This window comes from Choloepus didactylus, chromosome 2 (genome assembly GCF_015220235.1).
Source record: "Choloepus didactylus isolate mChoDid1 chromosome 2, mChoDid1.pri, whole genome shotgun sequence".
NCBI lineage: Eukaryota > Metazoa > Chordata > Mammalia > Pilosa > Megalonychidae > Choloepus > Choloepus didactylus.
Window position 1 is genome coordinate 194,277,505 of NC_051308.1, and position 22,112 is coordinate 194,299,616.

Below are 22,112 nucleotides of genomic sequence, written 5' to 3' on the forward strand. Positions count from 1 at the left end.
AGTGCTACGATAGCTCTAAAATAACAGTATGGAGACTCACTCTCGTTCCAATGGATCCAGTTTCCATCTTCTCAAACCCAAGAGCCAAGACACAATCTGCCATACCTTTGAAGAGAATTCAGTATCTTGAAAAATCAAATTTCCAGATACCCAATAAAATACCATTAAACACGTCAACATAAACAACTATGTCAATTTATATGAAATGCAAAACGTACCTATAACAAATGTTCAATAAGTTAAAAATCATAGAGAAAATTCATATATGCTTCTAGAAAGGAGGAAAAATCAAAAATTCTTTTGATTCTCATGTTAATAAAATTTTTTAGTGTGGAAATACGTTTCACTGAAGGACAAACATAGCCGATTCTAATAAAAATTTATAAAAAATGATGTTATACGTTTATAAATGATGTTAAAGAACTGAAAAGAAAAATGACAGAATTACCAGAATTTTTCTAAAAAAAAAGAAATGACAAGGTAGGGAGAGGGGCACTAGCATTATCAAACAGTAAGACATATTATAAAACTCCAATAATTAAAACACAAGATAGTGGAACAAGAATCAACAACCAAAGCAGTGGAACAGAATAGCAGGTCTAATAAAAGACCCTAGAATATTTAGAAATATAAAATGCTATATTCACCCAAGAGAACTGAAAATAAATGGTTACACAAAACCTTGTACACAAATGTTCATAGCGGCATTATCCACAACAGCCAAAAAAGTGGAAACAACCCAAATGTCCATGAACTGAGGAATGTATAAATAAAACATGGTATATCCATACCATTGAATATTATTTGGCTATCAAAAGGAATAAAGTTCTGATACATGCTAAAACTTGGATGAAACTTGAAAACATTATGCTAAGTGAAAGAAGCCAGACACAAAAGGCCACATATTGCATGATTCTTTTTATATAAAATATTCAGAATAAGTAAATCCATAGAGACAGAAAGTAGATTAGTGGTTGCTCAACTGTGGAGGGGGTGGAGAATGGGGAGTGACTACTAATGGGTATGGGCCTTCTTTGTGGGGTGATGAAAATGTTCTACAATTAGACATTGGTGATGGTTGTATGACTATAAATACACTAAAAACCACTGAATTTTACACTTAAAAGGGTGAATTTTATGGTATGTAAACTGTATCTCAAAAAAAGCTGCTCTCAAAAAAACAAGTACATTATAAAGCAATCCCTCTGATGACTGTGGAGAAACGATGACAGGGGACAATGATTCCATATTCATTTAAGTACACTAGAATATTAAGCACTCCTCACCTCCCTGAATCAGCTGACGGGCCATAAACAAAGCAGTGGAACCAGTAGAACAGTTATTGTTAACATTGATTATAGGAATTCCAGTCAGTCCCAAACTGTGATAGATAGCTCTCTGCCCACAGGTAGATTCACCTGTACAGGATAAAAAAAAAAAAAAAAATTAATACCTGCATCTTGGGAATAATGGAGCTGCAGTACAATATAATACTACATTATGGTTTTTCAGTATAATGCCTTTGCTTAACATACAACATGGGCAGGACAAAGAATATACTATTGACATCTTACTCAGAAACAGTTTTAGCATTAAGCATCATTCACCCTGCAAATATAAAAAATCCTCAAAACACAGAATACGGGTGTACTTTCTTGATAGAAATACAGAGGTAGGAAAGCAGAGAAATGATCAGAAAACAGCAAACAATTCAATCTGTCCAGGGCTAGGTGAAGAAAGACTTGTCTGTTAGAAATAGAGCTTTAAAAATCCCCCAACAGATTAAAATGCTGAGTTTTCTTTTCATATAAAGATCCCCGACTTCAACAAGTTCAAAAGATCCTGTGTTTCAGGGCATTCCAGAAAAATGGCGATTTGCATACACATTTTTGACTGCCTCCCAAGTAACAAGACCACCAGGGCAGAATGCAGCAGCAGTGTGATGGGAATATCTGAAGGAACAGGCTTTGACAGACCGCAAGGTTCAGGACCTCCTTTTTGAAAATACATTCTACATTCTTCTGATGCAATAAATTTTACCTCTAGTATTCCCTTGATATCTTGAGATCTTAAGGAAATAATCATGGATATGCACAAGGATTCATCTGCAGTAATATTTGCTATAACTTTTGATAACTAAAAGTTGGAAATAAAGTGGTATTCTGTTCAAGAACAATTTATTATTTAGTTACTACAACTAAATAAATTATAGTAGATCCACAAGACTAGAATACCTTGCAATCATTACAAATCATTACAAATGCTGTAAAAAGACTGGGAACAACCTAAATGCCCATTAAAGGGGGATTGATTAAATAAATTATAATACCTCTATACAAAGGAACAATATGCTGTCATTAAAAAGACCAAGAAAGCTCCTTACAATCCAATTTGGAATAGTCCCTAACAGCTATTAAGTATAAAAAAAAAAAAACGATATGCAGAATAGTGAGTATATTAAGCTACCATATGTGTAACAAAAGCAAAGGGAGGGGGAGAAATTATACAGCCACACATATTTTTTTGTACATGCATAAATTACTTATGGAAAGATGCACTAAAAATTGGTAAAACTGGTTGCCTAAGGAAAGGGAACCAGGAATCAGGGAGAGAGGAATAAGAGTGAGACTTTCCACTATATATACACCTTTTATATTTTTGAACTATGTGAAGTTCAAGTTATTTTAAAAAAACTTACTTGAAAAACTATTAATGATACTGTAAAAGAAGAAAATGACATGGGAAATGTTCAATATAAGAAAAGCAGGTTACAAAAAAATATGTATATCAGGACCCTATTTAACAGAAAATTATGTGTATACATGAGTATTCATTCACAAATATACACATTGAAAAACATATACCAAAAAATGAATGGTGGTAATCTCCGGATGATGGGATTAGAGGTGAGTTATTTCTTCTTGTGCTTTTCTGTTTTCCTGTTTTGTTTTGTTTAAAATTAGTATGTATTATTTTTCCAATCAGAAAAAAAATTTTAATGAAAAAATTAAATGCAAAGAAGTTGATAAATCCAAATTTTCACATAACAAAGAAGAAAAATGTACCTCCTGAACAGTAGTTATCCTTAGATGAAAATAAAGAAAAAGTGTTTAATGTATCTCCTGTTTTGGTAATAAAATAATGACAAAATTAAACTGGGCTGTCACATAGGGAAACCTATAAATGAAGGGAATAAGATTCTGAATTCTGAGTTTTGAGGGTTAAAAGTTACGGATTATATAGTTGCTGCTAGATTTAGATGAATAATTTTTAGACCATATAATTCGTGACTTACCATTAACATAGCCCATACATGCCTGTTCCACTAGTGAATAAGGGATCTGTGCATCAGCTAAAGCCTTCTGGCCTATAAGAACAAAAGGATTTTGTTTTTAATTTTTTTAATTCAGTTTTATTGAGATATATTCACATACCCTACAATCATCCATGGTGTACAATCAACTGTTCACAGTACCATCATATAGTTGTGCATTCATCACCCCAATCTATTTTTTATCATTTTTTATTGAGATACATTCACATACCATACAGTCATACAAAGCATACAATCAATTGAAGAACAAAAGGATTTTATCAAAAAATGCTTTATATATTTGGTTTAGTTGAGCAAAAATTAAGTTTAGAGTTTTCTCAGAGTTCAAGAACTATATTTATATCTATATAGTCTATGTCCAATTCAACTGTCAAACTCTTCATCAAATCTTATCTGCTCTCTCCTTTTAGAGGAAATCATTTCTTCCTCTGAGCTACTGCATCACTTTTCCATACATCCTTTAAAATACTCACTACTTTCTGTCCTAACTGTACACCTAACGATAAATATCTTAAATCCCAAGAGTCTTAAAGCTCCTTATTAGCAAGATTCATGTCATTCATCTCCTATAACTAGAGACCAAAATTAGATAGAACATCATCATTGGGAAGAAGCCAAATAGAGAAAGGGATGGGAACACTAATGAGCTCATCTTACAAAGCCAGGATCAAGAGATGCCCCTGTCTGTGAAGCAAGAAATGGAGCTTTATGGATGCTATTCAAAGTTGCAGAAATGACCATTGGAGGAACTGGAAAAATTCTGTAAATATACTGCAACAAAAAGGAAAGGGAAGGTTGAAAAGAAGGTGCAAGTGAATTAAAATCTCATAGCAAGAAGAAACATGTCTAAAATTAATAAATTTAAAAATGCAATAAAGTATGGTGGAAAAAGACACTTAGACCTATGGAGATAACCACCATAAAATCTAAAACCAAAACAGGTAAGAGAAGTTACTCCAGGGGAATGGAACTATAAACCATTCTGTAGTTGATTTTCTTAGCCATATGAATTAATACTATACTTATTGTTTTGAATTTAAGAATTTATTATAGAATTGGTTTGATCAGATAATGAGATATTAGCATATTATCAACAAGCAAATGTTTTACTTATAATAATGGTGAGATGATGTTAAGAGCATTCTCATATGCTGTTAGCAAGAATCTAAAAGTGTAAACATTTTGGAAAATAATTTGTCAAGAACCTTAAAAATTTTCATATTCACGGCTCCAGTGATTCCACTTCTAGGCTCTGTACTCAAAAATAATCAGAGATGAAACAGATATTAAGATGTTCACTTTAACTCTTCTAAAATACCAAAATGTTGGGAACAACCTAAATGCCCAACAAATTATGGCATAAATATAATGAAATATTATGCAACAACTAAAAATGCTCTTCAAACAGTTTTTAGTAATAGGGAATTTTCATGATAAAATAAGTGTTAAAAATCAGAATGCAAAACTACATAAAGAATATGATCCCATATAGCCATAGGAAAAACACTAAAATAGAATTCACCAAAATGATAGTACAGCTAAGTTTGGGTCACAGAATTATGTTTTTGTCATTACATAATTCTGTGTTTCAACAAGACATACATATTGCTCTTATAACCAGGGAGAAAGAATGACTTTAAAAAGGTATAAGGTTTAGCCTATATTCTGCCCTTCTAAATGCTAAGAACACACTGTACCTCTCAAGGTCTACTCACTGTCTATCTGTAAACTTGCCTTATTTTTCCTGCTAGATGCACCCAGTAATAATTACTTGTTGAACATTTTCTCCTAACATGAAGTTTTTTGCGTATACTTTCAGATAAAATAATTGTTAAAAAAAAAACATTAAAGTGATGAGAGAACAAAGGAAGTACAGAAGTTAACTGATGACCTGAAACAGTTTCAAAGAGTTACATGGTGTCACTATATCACTCAAATGACATCATTTGCATTTAGATACAAAGGGATCCCCAACTTTTCTTTGAGGGAAAGGAGGATGGAGGAATGTGTTGTGTGAAGAGTAGAAGTCCCTGAATAATGGAAGTAAGATGACATGATTCTACTGGTTGTGTGCCTCTCTATTCTATGCATTTAGGAAATAATGGAAAAGAAAATAGTAGAACTCCTTCCTATAACCAGTTTGGAGGATTAGAACGTAAGACCTCTGCTCCAAGAAACACTCTGGAGAGAGCAGAGTGCGAAACCATTTATAGGGTATCGGGTATTTCCCCACAAGTTGTGCTTGAAGGAATGCTCAACTAAATGTGACAGATGTAGCCTTTAGGTGAGTAGAGTTACCCTTCCACTCTTCTCATTCCCTTACATAATCAGAACAAAGAGGGTATTTTCAAAAGAATTAAATTTAAAAAGTTTATTGTACGTAAGAGTTTCTTTATTAAATAGAGTTTATTTTCCCAATGTTGCTTGTAAAAGAAGGGACTATTAATCAGTAAGCTGAATCAATCAGGCTGTGCTGCTTTTACTAGTCAATCCCCATGTTTCAAATTTCATAACTTCACCTCAACATCTGGTCTTATAATCAAAATATCATATACACATATTACAAACATAAAGTAAACTGAAAATTTTTAATTAAATAAAAGAAATGGAACAAAAATATATAGAAAGTACTGATTCAACCATCTCCCACTTCTGAGAAAGGCAGAAGCGGTTTAGAGACATCAGTCAGGAGGAGAATGTGCAGAATGAGTTAGCCACTGACACAAAAGATGTTTAAGTGAACAGTGTCCACCCTGAGAACCAATGGCAACACATCAAATCTCATTAACCTTCATTTGGGGGGCAGAGATCTGATTGCCTGTATAGCGATACCTAAATATTGACTTGAATAAGAATTGAAGCAAAATCTACATATACATGCATTGGTTACTTGTGGAGACAAACAGAAGCCTCTGATGAACAACCACAGTAACTTTGGATTGCCTGGCCAACAAGCTAGCCAGGAACAGGTCACTCCCAGAAAAGAGGCTGTGCCTAACAACTGCTATGGAACCAATGAGCTTCCACGGTTTCTCTGTGCTGGAAAACAGTATTTCCCAGCACTCCCCTAAACAACTGGCAGTTAACTTAGACTGCTTGGCCCTGTGTCTAAAACATTTATCTACACCATGCAAAGAAGCTCTCGTGTTTGTTCTCTTTAAAAAAAAAAAATCATGAACATTAGATGAGATCTCTCTGCTAGGATGCAGACCCACAGTTTAGCTGGCTGCAGCCTGGCCCAAGTATGCCTAGAAGAATGCCTAGAGAACAAGGACCCACACACCTGTGGACTCTGCTCTCTTTGAGTTCCAGATTATGCATGAAATGATGCTCACTGGTATTTACCCAAGCCCTTTGCTTAATAGTACTAAAACTCACTAGAATGAACAGTAACAAACTGAATCACCTCATTTAGTCACGCATTAGCCTAGTATGAAAAAAGAATCCTCCTTGTTGGCTCAGTGAAGTGAAGAGACAAACCACCATACTGGTATTTAATACATTTTGAATGTGCTCTGGCTATGCAGCTGCTAAGAATGCCCAAGCTTTTCCCCTTTCTCCTTTCCAGTGAGCCATTAGGAAATTCTCTATATAGGTTCTTCTCCCTTAACTGGGATTCCTTTTGTGGTTGCAAGGCTGCCTCACTCATGGAATCAAGACAGACTACACAATAAACTATGAATGTTCAAAGATCTAACAGTTCTATATTACCTGCTTCTTTTGCCAAGTCAGGGTAGTCTCTTGAATTCTCACCTCCAGGCTTACTGAACTAGAAATATAGGAGATAATAAATAGAAACAAATATAGTTAGAGTTTTCCAAACTAGCATCACAGAAATTCATTCATCCACTCATTAAAACAAAAATATATTGAACACCTATCATGTTCCTGGACTCTGATAATAAGTAATATATTATCAAGGAGCTGCCAGTCTAATGGAATTACACTATAGTGTCATACATACAGAATGATTTGGGAGGAACGACTTCCCAATCTTGTAGGGAAGAAAAGAAAGGCTTCTCAGAGGAACTGACATTTAAATTAAGTCTTTAAGAGTGAGTAGGAATTAACCAAGAGAAACAGAATGAAATTCTAGAACAAGGGCCTAGAAAGGATAGAATACGGCACAATCCAGTAATGGCAAATAATTTAGTATGGCAGAGGTGAAGGTATAAGGGTGGGAAATAGCAAGTGGTAGGACAGAAAAGTAACTTAGGACCAAATGATGATAACAACTAACGTTTACTGGACACTGACTAGGTGTTACACATTGGGCTATGAACTTCAGGTGGATTAATTCATTTAATCCTCTCAACACAAATAGATATGTATCACTATCATCATTTTACAGAAAAGAAAACTGGGCACAGAGAAAGTAAGTAACGTGCCCAAGGTACCACAGCTAATAAGGGATGGAGCTGAAACTTCAGAAAGTCTGGCCATAGAGCCAACTCACAAGGGGCCTTATGTGCCCTGCTAAGAAGTCTGGACTTTATCCTGAAGACAGTGGCTTTTTAAAAAAGAGAATGGGATGAGAAGACTTGCATTTTAGACCATTCTGGATGCAATGTGCAGAAATGAAAGGGAAGGCTAAAGGCAGTGAGACCAATTGGCATGATGCTGAAAGAAACCAAATGAGAGCTGACTAAAAGAGCAGCAAAGAGGATGGAAAGAAGTAGACAGATTTAAGGAACATAAAGGAATTAAAATGCTGAACTTGTGCCTTGCTAGTCAGTGGTCATGCTAAAGAGAAATGGCTTTCAAACTTTCTTTTGACTGCAAACCACAGTAAGATACATTAAGATACATTTTACAACATAGTCCAGTATACATATGTACATATATGTAACTGGAGCAGTAAATTTGGTATATCCCAACTATACTGAAAAAATATTTTCTATCCCATTTCAATTTTGTTTTCATTACAGAGGCAACCTTCTAAATTGATTTCAGAACTAAATAATGGGTCACACAACCCATAGTTTGAAAATTGTATAGAGACAACTTACATGCCACATTTCATTGCACAGTGGCAAAACACATCTATTGAACTGAACCAAACAAAACTTTTAACTTGTTCTCCATAATTCTTGAATTAAGGAATCCTTCAGAATTCCCTAAATCAGCATCCAAAAAACTGCCTACTCTCCCCTACTTACACTTCATTCACCAGTTACAATCCAAGTATTTACAGAGCACCCTTACTAAATACAGAGCACTATGCCTGGCCCCCAATAAGTCACAAATATCCATTGGTGGTTAAACTATCATCTGTATAGTAAAATAATTGTAATTTCCCATTTATTACTGAAATCAAGGCAATTTTTAAAGGGTTAGTCAAGCAAATAAACATTTGCAACATTACTGCTTCAAAATTAAAAGCAGAAAAAGGATTAAGGGTTTCCAGGTAAGATGGTGGAGTAGGGAGCTTCAGGACTCAGTTCGTCCTCCAGGGCAGCTGGTAAACAGCCAGGAACTGTCTCAAACAACTGTCTTGGGGCTCTGGAGACCAGAAGAGCACTGTAAACCATCCAGGGGAGAGCGGAATTAAGAGACTGATAACTTGCAGTGAAGAACTGTGAGTGAAACTCACCATGCTGTGGAGGCTGGGTGCCTATCCCCTATTCTCACAGACTGCCCTGGTATCCAGTCCCTGACTGAAATTAGAAGGCCTCTTCCCCAAGAATGGGGAAAGGTGGAGGGCAGGGTAAAGCACCGATTGTGGCTTTTGATTAGCAAATTCAGAATGCTGGGGCCCAGGGCTCTGAGGGCAGCTACATTTTCAACAAGCCCAGGACAAAAAGCAGCACCTATTTCAACCCTGTCCCCTACAAGTATGGAAGTGGGGGTGACTTGGAGACACGGTGCTGCAGAGAACAGTTTGCTGAATGGTGGTGGCTCTTCTGTAAGAATGGGGGGCAGGGATGGGGTGCATGGCTGAGCACCCATCAGGGTTTTTTTTTTTTTTTTTTTTTTTTTTTTTTTTTATCATCATTTTATTGAGATATATTCACATACCACGCAGTCATACAAAACAAATTGTACTTTCGATTGTTTACAGTACCATTACATAGTTGTACATTCATCACCTAAATCAATCCCTGACACCTTCATTAGCACACACACAAAAATAACAAGAATAATAATTAGAGTGAAAAAGAGCAATTGAAGTAAAAAAGAACACTAGGTACCTTTGTCTGTTTGTTTGCTTCCCCTACTTTTCTACACATCGATCCATAAACTAGACAAAGTGGAGTTTGGTCCTTATGGCATTCCCAATCCCACTGTCACCCCTCATAAGCTACATTTTTATACAACTGTCTTCGAGATTCATGGGTTCTGGGTTGTAGTTTAATAGTTTCAGGTATCCACCACCAGCTACCCCAATTCTTTAGAACCTAAAAAAGGTTGTCTAAAGTGTGCGTAAGAGTGCCCACCAGAGTGATCTCTCGGCTCGTTTTGGAATCTCTCTGCCACTGAAGCTTATTTCATTTCCTTTCACATCCCCCTTTTGGTCAAGAAGATGTTCTCCATCCCACGATGCCGGGTCTACATTCCTCCCCGGGAGTCATATTCCACGTTGCCAGGGAGATTCACTTCCCTGGGTGTCTGATCCCACGTAGGGGGGAGGGCAGTGATTTCACTTTTCAAGTTGGCTTAGCCAGAGAGAGAGGGCCACATCTGAGCAACAAAGAGGCATTCAGGAGGAGACTCTTAGGCACAAATACAGGGAGGCCTAGCCTCTCCTTTGCAGCAACCGTCTTCCCAAGGGTAAAACTTATGGTAGAGGGCTCAACCCATCAAACCACCAGTCCCCTATGTCTGTGGTCATGTTAGCAACCATGGAGGTGGGGTAGGCGAATACCCCTGCATTCTCCACAGGCTCCTCAAGGGGGCACTACATCGTTTTTTTTTTTGTTTTTTTTTTTTTTTCCTTGTTTGTCTTTTTTCTTTTTTTTTTTTTTTTAACTTTCCCTTCTTTTTTCAAATCAACTGTATGAAAAAAAAAGTTAAAAAGAAAACAAACATACAATAAAAGAATATTTCAAAGAGACCATAGCAAGGGAGTAAGAAAAAGACAACTAACCTAAGATAACTGCTTAACTTCCAACATGTTCCTACTTTACCCCAAGAAAGTTACATACTATAGCAACATTTCAGTGAACTTGTTCCTACTACATCCATCAGAAATTAACAGACCATAGTCATTTCTGGGCATCCCCAGAACGTTAAATAGCTTATCTGTTCTTCTTGGATTATTGTTCCCCCTTCCTTAATTGCTCTCTACTGCTAGTTCCCCTACATTCTACATTATAAACCATTTGTTTTACATTTTTCAAAGTTCACATTAGTGGTAGCATATAATATTTCTCTTTTTGTGCCTGGCTTATTTCGCTCAGCATTATGTCTTCAAGGTTCATCCATGTTGTCATATGTTTCACCAGATCATTCCTTCTAGGGTTTTTAATTAGCAAATTAGAAATGCTAGGTGCCAGCTCTATGCTAGGGTTTCAACCCATCCCAGACAAAAGCATCTGTCAGCCTCTATTTCAACCCCACCCCCAAAAGGAGTGGAGTCAGTTGACACTCAAAGACACTGTACTACCTCAGGATGTGGAGAACAGATGGCTGAGGAACGCTGGGCAGGTCAGGAAAGCACAAATTTGGGGAGCCATCAAAGAGAAGTTTGGCGTCCTTCCAGGTCTCCTCACCAGGGCACTTTGGAACCAATCTATGCCCCCTTTATAGGTCCCTGGCCCTGTTCTGACTCAGACATACTGACTTAGAAAGTCCTCTCAGAGATGACCCGTCTCCCAGAATTTGCCCTCTGGGCAAAAGTAACTAAAGACAACAAAAGGAGTGTAAAAAAAATAAATAGAACAGACCGACATTCCCAGAGAAGGAACAGGGGAAAGGAAGCTTTCTTCTGGGGGGTGAAACACTTTTGCACAAATAGTGCAATCTCAAAAACTGTATCATATATCCAGGATGAGAATTACATGAGTAAGAGCTTAAAAAATCTGACCCGATAAAAATGAGCCATTCTAAAGATTTATAATAAGTTGAACCAATGTCAAAGAAGTGCCTTAGCACACAGCCAACCAACAAGAAAACCCTAGCCAAGAGAGAGAAACGGACCTCCAGAGTAAACTCATCTAGATAATCAGATACCTAGACACAAGCAAAAAATTACAAGCCACACTAAAAAACAGGAAGATATGGCCAAGTCAAGGGAATAAATTAACACTTCAGAGGAGACACAGAATTTGGAACAACTAATCAAAGATGTTCAAACAAACCTCCTAAATTAATTCAAGGTGATGAAGGAAAATATGGCTAAAGAGATAATGGCCATTAAGAAGGCAATGCTGGACAAAGAATTTAAAACTTAAAAAGAAGCAACAGAAATGATGGCAATGACAGACACAATGGAAGGGATTTAAAATACACTAGAGTGGGACCTTTTGATTATTCCCATGGAGACATGACCCCACCTATTCAAGGTGAGTCTTACTTAGTTTACTGGAGTCCTTAAGAGAGCTCACAGCAGACACAGACCCAGACGTTTGGAGATGCTGAGCTAAGAGACGAAGCCCAGAGTTTGCTCCAGAGAAGCTAAGTGAGAACCCTCAGATGCTCAAGAAGAAAGCCACTGGAATCAGAAGCTGAAAGAAATTCAATGCAGGAGCAAAGGACCAGCAGACACCAGCCACGTGTCTTCCCAGCTGACAGAGGTGTTCTGATGCCATCGGCCTTTCTTCAGTGAAGGTATCCTCTTGTTGATGCCTTAGTTTGGATACTTTTATGGCCTTAGAACTATAAATTTGTGAACTAATAAACCACCATTGTAAAAGCAAAAAAAAAAAAACTAGAGGCATGCAACAGCAGATTTGAAGAAGCAAAAGAAAATCAGGAAGCTAGAAGATAGCACTCTTGAAATCTTACAGACAGAAGAAAAGATAGTGAAAAAATGAGAAAAATAGAGCAGAGTCTCAGGGATTTGAATGACTCCACAAAATGCAAAAACATGAGTGTCAACCATGAAAGTCTCAGAGAGTGAAGGAAAGCTGGAGGGCCTGGCCACAGCGGTGACCCCGAACAACAAGAACAGCAGCTACGGGGGTGGAATCAGCAGCAGCAGTAGCCATGGGGGCAGTGCAAAAAGCTGGCAGTACACTGATCACATGGAAAACGTGTATGGCTATTTAATGAAGTACACCAACCGTGTCACTGGGTGGCAGTATAGGTTTTTTGTTTTTAATAATGAAGCTGGACTATTGGAGTACTTTGTGAATGAACAGTCTAGAAATCAAAAACCCAAAGGTACTTTGCAGCTTGCAGGAGCTGTAATATCACCCAGTGATGAAGACTCACACCTTTACTGTAAATGCTGCCAGTGGGGAACAGTATCAACTCAGAGCCACAAATGCTAAAGAATGGCAACACTGTGTTAGCAGACTTCAGATATGTACACAACATCACACTGAAGCTACTGGAAAGAATAATCCTCCTCCGAAGTCACGAAGCTTCTCACTTGCATCTAGTGGCAATTCTCCTATATCTCAGAGGAGACCAAGTCAAAATGCCATTTCCTTTTTTTTCATGTTGGACATTCCAAACTGCAATCAGTGAGCAAAAGAGCTCACTTACCTCCAGACCATCTTGTGGAAGTCAGAAAACACCATGTCCTCAGTGTTCATCCATGTCGTCATATGCTTCAAGACCTCGTTCCTTCTCACTGCTGCGCAGTATTCCATCATATGTATACACCACATCCCGTTTATCCACTCATCTGTTGAAGGACACTTGGACTGTTTCCATCTCTCGGCAACCGTGAACAATGCTGCCACGAACATTGGTGTGCAAATGTCTGTTCCTGTCACTGCTTTCAGATCTCCTGGGTGTATAATGAGAAGTGAAATTGCCAGATCATAGGGTAACTTGATATCTAGTTTTCTGAGGAAACGCCAGACTGTCTTCCACAGTAGCTGTACCATTATACAGTCCCAAAGCAATGAATAAGAGTTCCAATTTCTACGCATCCTCTCCAGCGTTTGTAGTTTCCTGTTTGTTTAATGGCAGCCAGTCTTATTGGTGTGAGATGATATCTCATTCTGGTTTTGATTTGCATTCCCTAATAGAAAGTGAATATGAACATTTTTTCACGTGTTTTTTTTTTAGCCATTTGTATTTCCTCATCGGAGAAATGTCTTTTCATATCTTTTGCCCATTTTATAATTGGGCTGTTTGTACTGATTGTCAATTGTCATTGAGTTGTAGGATTTCTTTATATGAGCAAGATATCAGTCTCTTATCAGATACATGGTTTCCAAATATTTTCTTCCATTGAGTTGGCTGCCTCTTCACCTTTTTGACAAATTCCTTTGAGGTACTGAAGCTTTTGATTCTGAGGAGTTCCCATTTATCTATTTCTTCTTTCATTGCTTATGCTTTGGGTGTAAGGTCTAAGAGTGAATCTCCCTGGCAATATGGGACATGACTCCCAAGAATGAGCCTAGCTCTGGCAGTGAGGAATTGAAAATGCACACTTGACCAACAGGAGGAAAAAAGCTGAGGTCACAGTGGCTGAGAGATCCCAAATAGAATTGATAGGCTATCCAGGATGTTTCTCTTATGCAAGCTCCAGCTAGACATCCCAAATGGCCCACAGTATGCCATGCCCTTATCAAAAGTATTTCCCAAATATCTAGGTCCCTACCCTACCTGAGATTCTATAAAAGATTCACTCACTAGGCTTTTTTCTCTCAGAAACTTAAATCCACCAGAGTGTTCCTATGCCAGCCAAGTCCTAAAACCCAGAGGCAACAGCCCCTTTAAGAACAACAATCAGATGCAGCCCCTTTCCCATACTGTTGATACCCCCTTTCAATATGAACAAGTTAGGGTGCTCACTGCCTAGACACCCCTGAGAATGGAGAAAGAGATTAAGTGAGAGGAAGGGGTAGTAACAAACAAGATAAGATTTAACAAAGGTCTGTGAATACTGAAACTTTATATAAACCTATTATTTTTAGATGTTGGGGTGTTGGAATAGCTGGAAGGAGGTAAATGACGTGCTGGAACTGTGCCTTATAACATCCTTTGAAATTTGCTCTATAGCTACTCACTGAATTGTACTTTGAAAGTCTTCACCTTTCTGTATATACCCTATATTGCATAACAAGGAAAGAACTGAAACTCTGAACTGTAACCCATAACAATTTTTTAAATTACTTAAATATCTGTTTGTTGAGTTGTACATCGAAAGTTAACACCCTTGTATATGTATGTTATATTTTACAATAATGGAAATAGCTGAAGTCGTGGAAGTGTGGCCCATGACATTCTTTGAAATTTGCTCTCTAACTATCTGTTCAATCATACTTTAAAAGTTATCACTATTATGTATATATGTTAAAGTTCACAATGAAAAATGCATTAAAAAATTTAAAAAAAAGAAAGCTGTTACAGCCTGTTAAAATATGTGTGGAAAAATAAAATAAAAATATAAGAATAAAGAAAAATTAAAAGTTACATTGATACAAAGAAAAACAAAAACAACAACAATAAAAACGTACGTATCATAGGTGTCTCAGAAAGAGAAGAGAAGCAAAAAGGGGGCAGAAAGAATATTTGAGAAAATAATAGCAGAAAATTTCCCAACTCTTATGAAGGACATAAATACACATGTTCAAGAAGGACAATGTACTGCAGACAGAATAAATCCTAACAGACCTACTCCAAGACACATACTACTCAGAATGTCAAATGCCAAAGAAAAGGAGAGAATCCTGAAAACAAGAGAAAAGTGATTCGTCAAATACAAGGGAAATGCAATAAGGCTAAGTGCTGATTTCTCATCAGAAACCATGGAGGTTAGAAGGCAGGGCTATGAGATATTTAAGGTACTAAAAGAGAAAAACTGCCAGATAACCTTATCAGGCAAAACTTTACTTCAAAAATTAGGGGGCATTTAAAATATTCACAAATAAATAGAAACAGAGAGTTCGCCAAGAGATCTGCCCTACAAGAAATACTAAAGGGAGTCTGAAACCCTGAAAGGAAAAGACAGGAGAGAGAGGTTTGGAGGAGAGTGTAGAAATGAAGATTATCAGTAAAAGAGAGACAAAAACTAAGATATGACATATAAAAACCAAAGGATAAAATGGTTGAAATAAGTATTGCTTATACAATAAAATCATTGAATGTTAATGGACTAAACTCCCCAATCAAAACCCAGAGATTAGCAGAATGGATAAAAAAGTGTGATTCATCTATGTGTAGTCAAAAAGAGATTCACCTTAAACCCAAGGACACAAATAGGTTGAAAGTTAAAGGATGGAAAAAGATATTCCATACAAAGAGTAACCAAAAAAGAGCTAGAGTAGCTATACTAATATTGGACAAAACAGAATTTAAATGCAAAACTGTTATAAGAGACAAAAATGGGCACTGTATATTAATAAAAGGGGCAGTCCACCAAGAAATCATAGTCATAAATATTTGAGGCAAACACTGGCAACACTGAAAGGAGAAATAGAAATCTCTACAATAATAGTTGGGGACTTCAATACACCACTCTCATCAATAGCTAGAACACCTAGGTAGAGGATTAATAGGAAACAGACAACTTGAATAATGTGATAAATGAACTAGACTAACATATACAGAACACTGCACCCCAAAACAGCAGGATATATATTCTCCTCAAGTGCTCATGGATCATTTTCCAGTATAGACCATATATTGGGTCTCAAAATAAGTCTCAATAAATTAAGAAAAATTGAAATTATACATGACCATAACGGAATGAAACTGGAAATCAATAATAGGCAGAGAACCAGAAAATTCCCAAATATATAGAGCCTAAACAACAAGCTCTTAAATAATCAGTGGGTCACAGAAGAAACTGCAAGAAAACCAGTAAAAATCTGGAGATGAATGAAAACAAGAACACAATATATCAAAACTTAGGGGAATGCAATGAAGGTAGCGCTGAGAAGGAAATTTATAGCCCTAAATGCATATATTTAAAAAGAAGAAAGAGCCAAAATCAAAGGCTTAACTGTACACCTGAGGAACTAGAAAAAGAGCAGCAAACTAATCCCAAAACAAGCAGAAGAAATAATAAAGATTAGAACAGAAATAAATGAAACTGAGAATTAAAAAAAAAGAGATTGAACAAAAACTAAAAGTTTTGGTTCTTTGAGAATATCAACAAAATTGACAAACCCTTGGCTAGACTGACAAAGGAAAAAAAAGGGAAGATGCAAGTACGCAAGGGGGAACATCACTACTGACCTCACAGAAATAAAAAGAATTATAAGAGAATATTACGAACATCAGTATGCCAACAAATTAGACAATCTAGATGAAATGGACAAATTCCTAGAAACACACAAACAACCTACAGTAATTCTAGGAGAAACAGAAGACCTCAACAGACAAGTAAAGAGATTGACATCAAAAACCTCCCAACAAAGAAAAGCCCAGGACCAGACGGCTTCCCAGGTGAATTCTACCAAGCATTCCAAGGAGAATTAATACCAATCCTGCTCAAATGCTTCCAGAAAATTGAAGAGGAGGGAATGCTACCCGTCTCATTCTATGAAGCCAATATCATCCTAACACCAAAACCAAACAGAGATACTACAAGAAAAGAAAATTAGAGACCAATTTCTCTAATGACTATAGATGCAAAAATCCTTAGCAAATGACTTGCAAAACAAATCCAACAGCACATTACACAATTATACACCACAATCAAATGGGTTTTATCCCAGGTATGCAAGGGTGGTTCAATACAAGAAAATCAATTAATGTAATACACCACATTAACAAACTGAAAGGGAAAAAAAAACACATGATCATCTCCACCGATGCATAAGAAGCACTTGATAAAATCCAGCAACTTTCTTGAAAAACACACCACTCTAGTTTCCTGATGCTGCCATTATGCAAAATACCAGAAATGGAGTGGCTTTTATAAAGGGGGTTTATTTTGTAACAAATTTATAGTCCTAAGGCCATAAAAGTGTCCCAACTAAGGCATCAAAAAGATGGTATCTTCAGTGAAGAATGGCCGATGGCGTCCAGAAAATCTCTGTCAGCTGGGAAGGCACGTGGCTGGCATCTGCTGTTTCTTTGCTCCTGTCTTAGTTTGCTAATGCTGCGGAATGCAAAACACCAGAGACGGATTGGCTTTTATAAAAAGGGGGTTTATTTGGCTATACAGTTACAGTCTTAAGGCCATAAAGTGTCCAAGGTAACACATCAGTAATCAGGTACCTTCACTGGAGGATGGCCAATGGCATCCGGAAAACCCCTGTTAGCTGGGAAGGCACGTGGCTGGCGTCTGCTCCAAAGTTCTGGTTTCAAAATGGATTTCTCCCAGGACGTTCCTCTCTAGCAAGCTTGCTCCTCTTCAAAACGTCACTCACAGCTGCACTCCTTCAGTCTCTTTGAGTCAGCATGTTTTATATGGCTCCACTGATCAAGGCCCACCCTGAATGAGTGGGGTCACACCTCCATGGGAGTATCCCACCAAAGTCACCACCCACAGCTGGGTGGGGCACATTCCAAGCAAATCTAACCAGCACCAAAACATCTGTCCCACAAGACCACAAAGATAATGGCATTTGGGGGACACAATACATTCGAACTGGCACAGCTCCCAAGTTGGGTTTCGAAATGGCTTTCTCCAAAATGCCTCTGGGTCTCTCTTAGTTTCTTCAGCTCCTGTGCATCTAAGCATCAGAGTCCTCTCTTAGTTTCTCTGGAGCAAACTCTGGGCTAGCATCTCAAAACATCTCCAAGCATCAGCATCAGTGTCAGCTCTTAGCTTCTCTCCAAAATATCCCTCTCAACTGCTCTGAGTTCCTTCTGTTTGTGAGCTCTTTTATAGGACTCCACTGATTAAATTATATCTCCATGGAAATAATTTAAGTAAACATTTGCCCACAGTTGATTGAATCATATCTCCATGGAAATAATCAAAAGATTCCAACCTAATCAACACTAATACGTATGCCCCCACAAGACTGCATTAAAGACTATGGCTTTTGTGGGGACACAATATATCCAAACTGGCACACACACTTCAAAAGGTAGGAACTGAAGGAAACTTCCTCAACACAATAAAAGGCATATATGAAAAACCCATAGATAACATCATATTCAATGGTGAAATACTGAAAGCCTTCCCTCTAAGATCTGGAACAAGACAAGGGGCCCACTGTCACCACTGTTATCCAACACTGTGTTAGAATTTCTAGCTAGAGCAGTTATGGAAGAAAAAGAAATAAAAGGCATCCAAACTGGAAAGGAAGAAGTAAAACTTTCCCTATTTGCAGATGACATGATCTTATAGAGAGTCCTGAAAAACTGCTACTAGATGGCAAAGCTATTAGAACTAATAAAAAGTTCAGCAAAGTGGCAGAATCCAAATCAACACACAGAAGTCAGCAGTGTTTCTATACACTAGTAATGAGCAATCTGAGGAAGAAATCAAGAAAAAGATTCCATTTGCAACAGGAACTAAAAGAATCAAAAATTTAAAAAAATTAAAAAAGAATCAAATATAGGAATACATTTAACCAAGAAAGTAAAGGACCTGTACATAGAAAGCTACAAAACTTTGCTAACAGAAATCAAAGGAGACCTAAATAAATGGAAAGATAGTCCATTGTGCCAGTTCAATGTATCATGTCCCCCAAAATGCCATTATCTTTTATGCAATCTTGTGTGGGCAGACATATTAGTGTTGATTAGATTTTGGAATCCTTTGGGTGTTTCCATGGAGATGTGATTCAATCAACTGTGGACAAGACCTTTGGTTGGATAATTTCCATGGAGGTGTTGCCCCACCCATTCAGGGTGGGTCTGAATTAGTTCACTGGAGCACTATATAAGCTCAGACAGAAGGAGCAAGCTTGCTACAGCCAAGAGGGACACTCTGAAGAATGCACAGGAACTGAGAGAGGAACTGCAGTTTACAGAGACATTTTGGAGACGGCCTTTGAAAGCAAATTTTTGCTCCAGAGAAGCTAAGAGAGGACAAACACCCCAAGAGCAACTGAGAGTGACATTTTAGAGAGAAGCTGAAGCCTGGAGAGGAGCATCCTGGGAGAAAGCCATTTTGAAACCAGAACTCCGGAGCAGACACTAGCCACGTGCCTTCCCACCTAACAGGTTTTCCGGACACCGTTGGCCACCCTCCATGAAGGTATCTGATTATTGATGCATTACCTTGGACACTTTATGGCCTTAAGACTGTAATTGTGTAACCAAATAAACCCCTTTTTATAAAAGCCAATCCATTTCTGGTGTTTTGTATTCCAGCAGCATTAGCAAACTAGAACATTCATGTTCATGGATTAGAAGAATTAATATTAAGATGTCAATTCTACCCAAATTGATTTACAGATTCAATGCATTCCCAAGCAAAATTTCAACGGCCTACTTTGCAGAAATAGAAAAGCCAATTATCAAATTTATTTGGAAGGGTAAGGGGCCCCAAATAGACAAAAACATCTTGAAAAAGAACAAATTTGGAGGACTCACACTTCCTGTCTTTAAAGCTACCATCAAAACCCAACATGGTACTAGCATAAAGATAGAAATATTGACTAATGGAATCAAACTGTGAGTTCAGAAACAGACCTTCATATCTAAGGTCAATTGATTTTTGACCAGGCTTCCAACTCTGCTCAACTGGGAGAGAACAGCATCTTCTACAAATGGGACTGAGGATATCCATTTTCAAAAGAATGAAAAAGGACCCCTACTTCAGACCTCATACAAAAATTAACTGAAAAGGGATCAAAGACCAAAATATAAGAGCCAGGACCATAAAACTTCTAGAGCAAAATGTAGGGAGGGACCTTCAAGATCTTGTGATAGGCGGAGGTTTCTTAGATTTGACACCCAAAACACATACAATGAAAGGAAAAATAGATAAATGGGACCTTCTTAAAATTGAATACTTTGGGCATCAAAGGACTTTGTCAAAAAGGTGAAAAGGCAGCCTATTCACAGAGAATAAAAATATATATCCAGGATTTTGCAAAGATGGCACCATAGAGAGGAGTGGAAGCTAGTTAATCCCCCTGGAACAACTAAAAAAAACCAGCAACAATAGTAAATAATCCAGAATAACTGTGGGGGACAAATGTGACCACCCACTCATCACACACTAACCTGAATTGGGAGGAATGCCTGAGATCACAGCATAAAATCTGTAAGTAAAAACTGCAGATCCAAACCAGGAGACCCCTCCCCCCACAGCCCAAGCTGCAATGCCGCATGGTGCTAGAGAGAAGCTCTCTCCCAGCAAGCAAAAATAGCTCAGCTGAGCTCCAACTGGGGTTTTAATTAGTGAGTGTGAACTGCTCATGAATCCCCAACAAGCAGACAGAGGCTTTGGGTGATGACTGACTTTGGCGAGCCGGAGGGTCACCACAGACTAGCCCTGAAGGGAACTTTCTGTCCCTTTTTCGGCTCAGTGGAGAAAGCCGCAGCCATTTTCACTTCCCAGTGCTGTGACCCAGACAAGGGTGGAGACAGCACAGGCAGAGAGACCACTGAAATGCTAATGACCTCTCCCTATGGGGGTCTATCTTCTCTAAGAGGAAAGAGGTGGGGCCCACCTCTACTACCTGCCTTCCATTCAGAACCAAACCCCAGAGCCTGGAGGAAAACAGCCACAGGCCACACCCCCTTACACCAGCCTGCAATTACAGGCTGACAGGCACCACCTGCTGGGCAGAAAAGCACAGTGACCTGAGGCATCACAGGGTGTATCAATTTTCTAAGACACACCCTCAAGGAAACCAGATACTGCATATTTTTTTCCTTCTGGGAAGTGAGCCCATTCTGATTTGGGAAAACCTGATTGGGGTAACCAAGGAAACCATTCCTTGACAACAGAAAACTATAACCTACACTAAGAAAAATGAAGTTATGGCCCAGTCAAAGGAACAAACTTACACTTCAACTGAAATACAGGAATTGAAACAACTAATAATAAGTCAATTCAAAAAGTTTAGGGAAGATATGGTGAAAGAGCTGAATCAGATAATGAAAACACTGGGCATACATAAGGAAGAAATTGAAAGTTCGAAAAACCAACTGGCAGAATCTATGAAAATGAAAGGCACAATACAAGAGATGAAAGACACAGTGGAAACACCACAGCAGATCTCAAGAGGCAGAAGAAAACACTCAGGAACTGGAGAACAAGGCACCTGAAAGCCTACACACAAAAGAACAGAAAAAAGAAAAGAATGGAAAAATACGAGCAACGTCTCCGGGAACTTAAGGACAAAACGAAAAGTAAGAATGTATGTGTAATCGGTGTCCCAGAAGGAGAAGAGAAGGGAAAAGGGGTAGAAGCAATAATAGAGGAAATAATCAATGAAAATTTCCCATCACTTATGAAAGACTTAAAATTATAGATCCGAGAAGCACAGCGTACCCCAAACAGAATAGATCTGAATAGGCCTATGACAAGAAACTTAATAATCAGATTATCAAACATCAAAGATAAAGAGAGAATCCTGAAAGCAGCAAGAGAAAAATGATCCATCACACACAGAGGAAGCTTGTTAAGACTATATGCAGATTTCTCAATAGAAACCATGGAGGCAAAAAGGAAGTGGGGTGATATATTTAAGATAGTGAAAAAGAAAAACCACCAACCAAGAATCCTATATCAAGCAAAACTATCCTTCAAATATGAGGGAGAGCTTAAAATTTTCTCAAACAAGGAGAGGCTAGG

The 22,112-nt window shown here is 37.9% G+C and overlaps 1 protein-coding gene across 2 annotated transcripts in view; it reads right to left on the minus strand.

The window, feature by feature from the left end:
* The window catches only part of SCP2 (sterol carrier protein 2), a 239,240-nt gene that overhangs the window by 200,302 nt on the left and 16,826 nt on the right, over window positions 1-22,112 (minus strand). Inside the window, exons 2-5 of one of the 2 annotated variants that reach the window (XM_037827204.1) lie at window positions 7,046-7,103; window positions 3,296-3,367; window positions 1,287-1,418; window positions 41-105 (exon numbers count right to left, since the gene is read on the minus strand). In XM_037827204.1, coding sequence (XP_037683132.1) covers window positions 41-105; window positions 1,287-1,418; window positions 3,296-3,367; window positions 7,046-7,103 — 327 coding nt within the window. The remainder of the gene's footprint in view (window positions 1-40; window positions 106-1,286; window positions 1,419-3,295; window positions 3,368-7,045; window positions 7,104-22,112) is intronic. The other variant, XM_037827205.1, reaches the window with a different exon arrangement.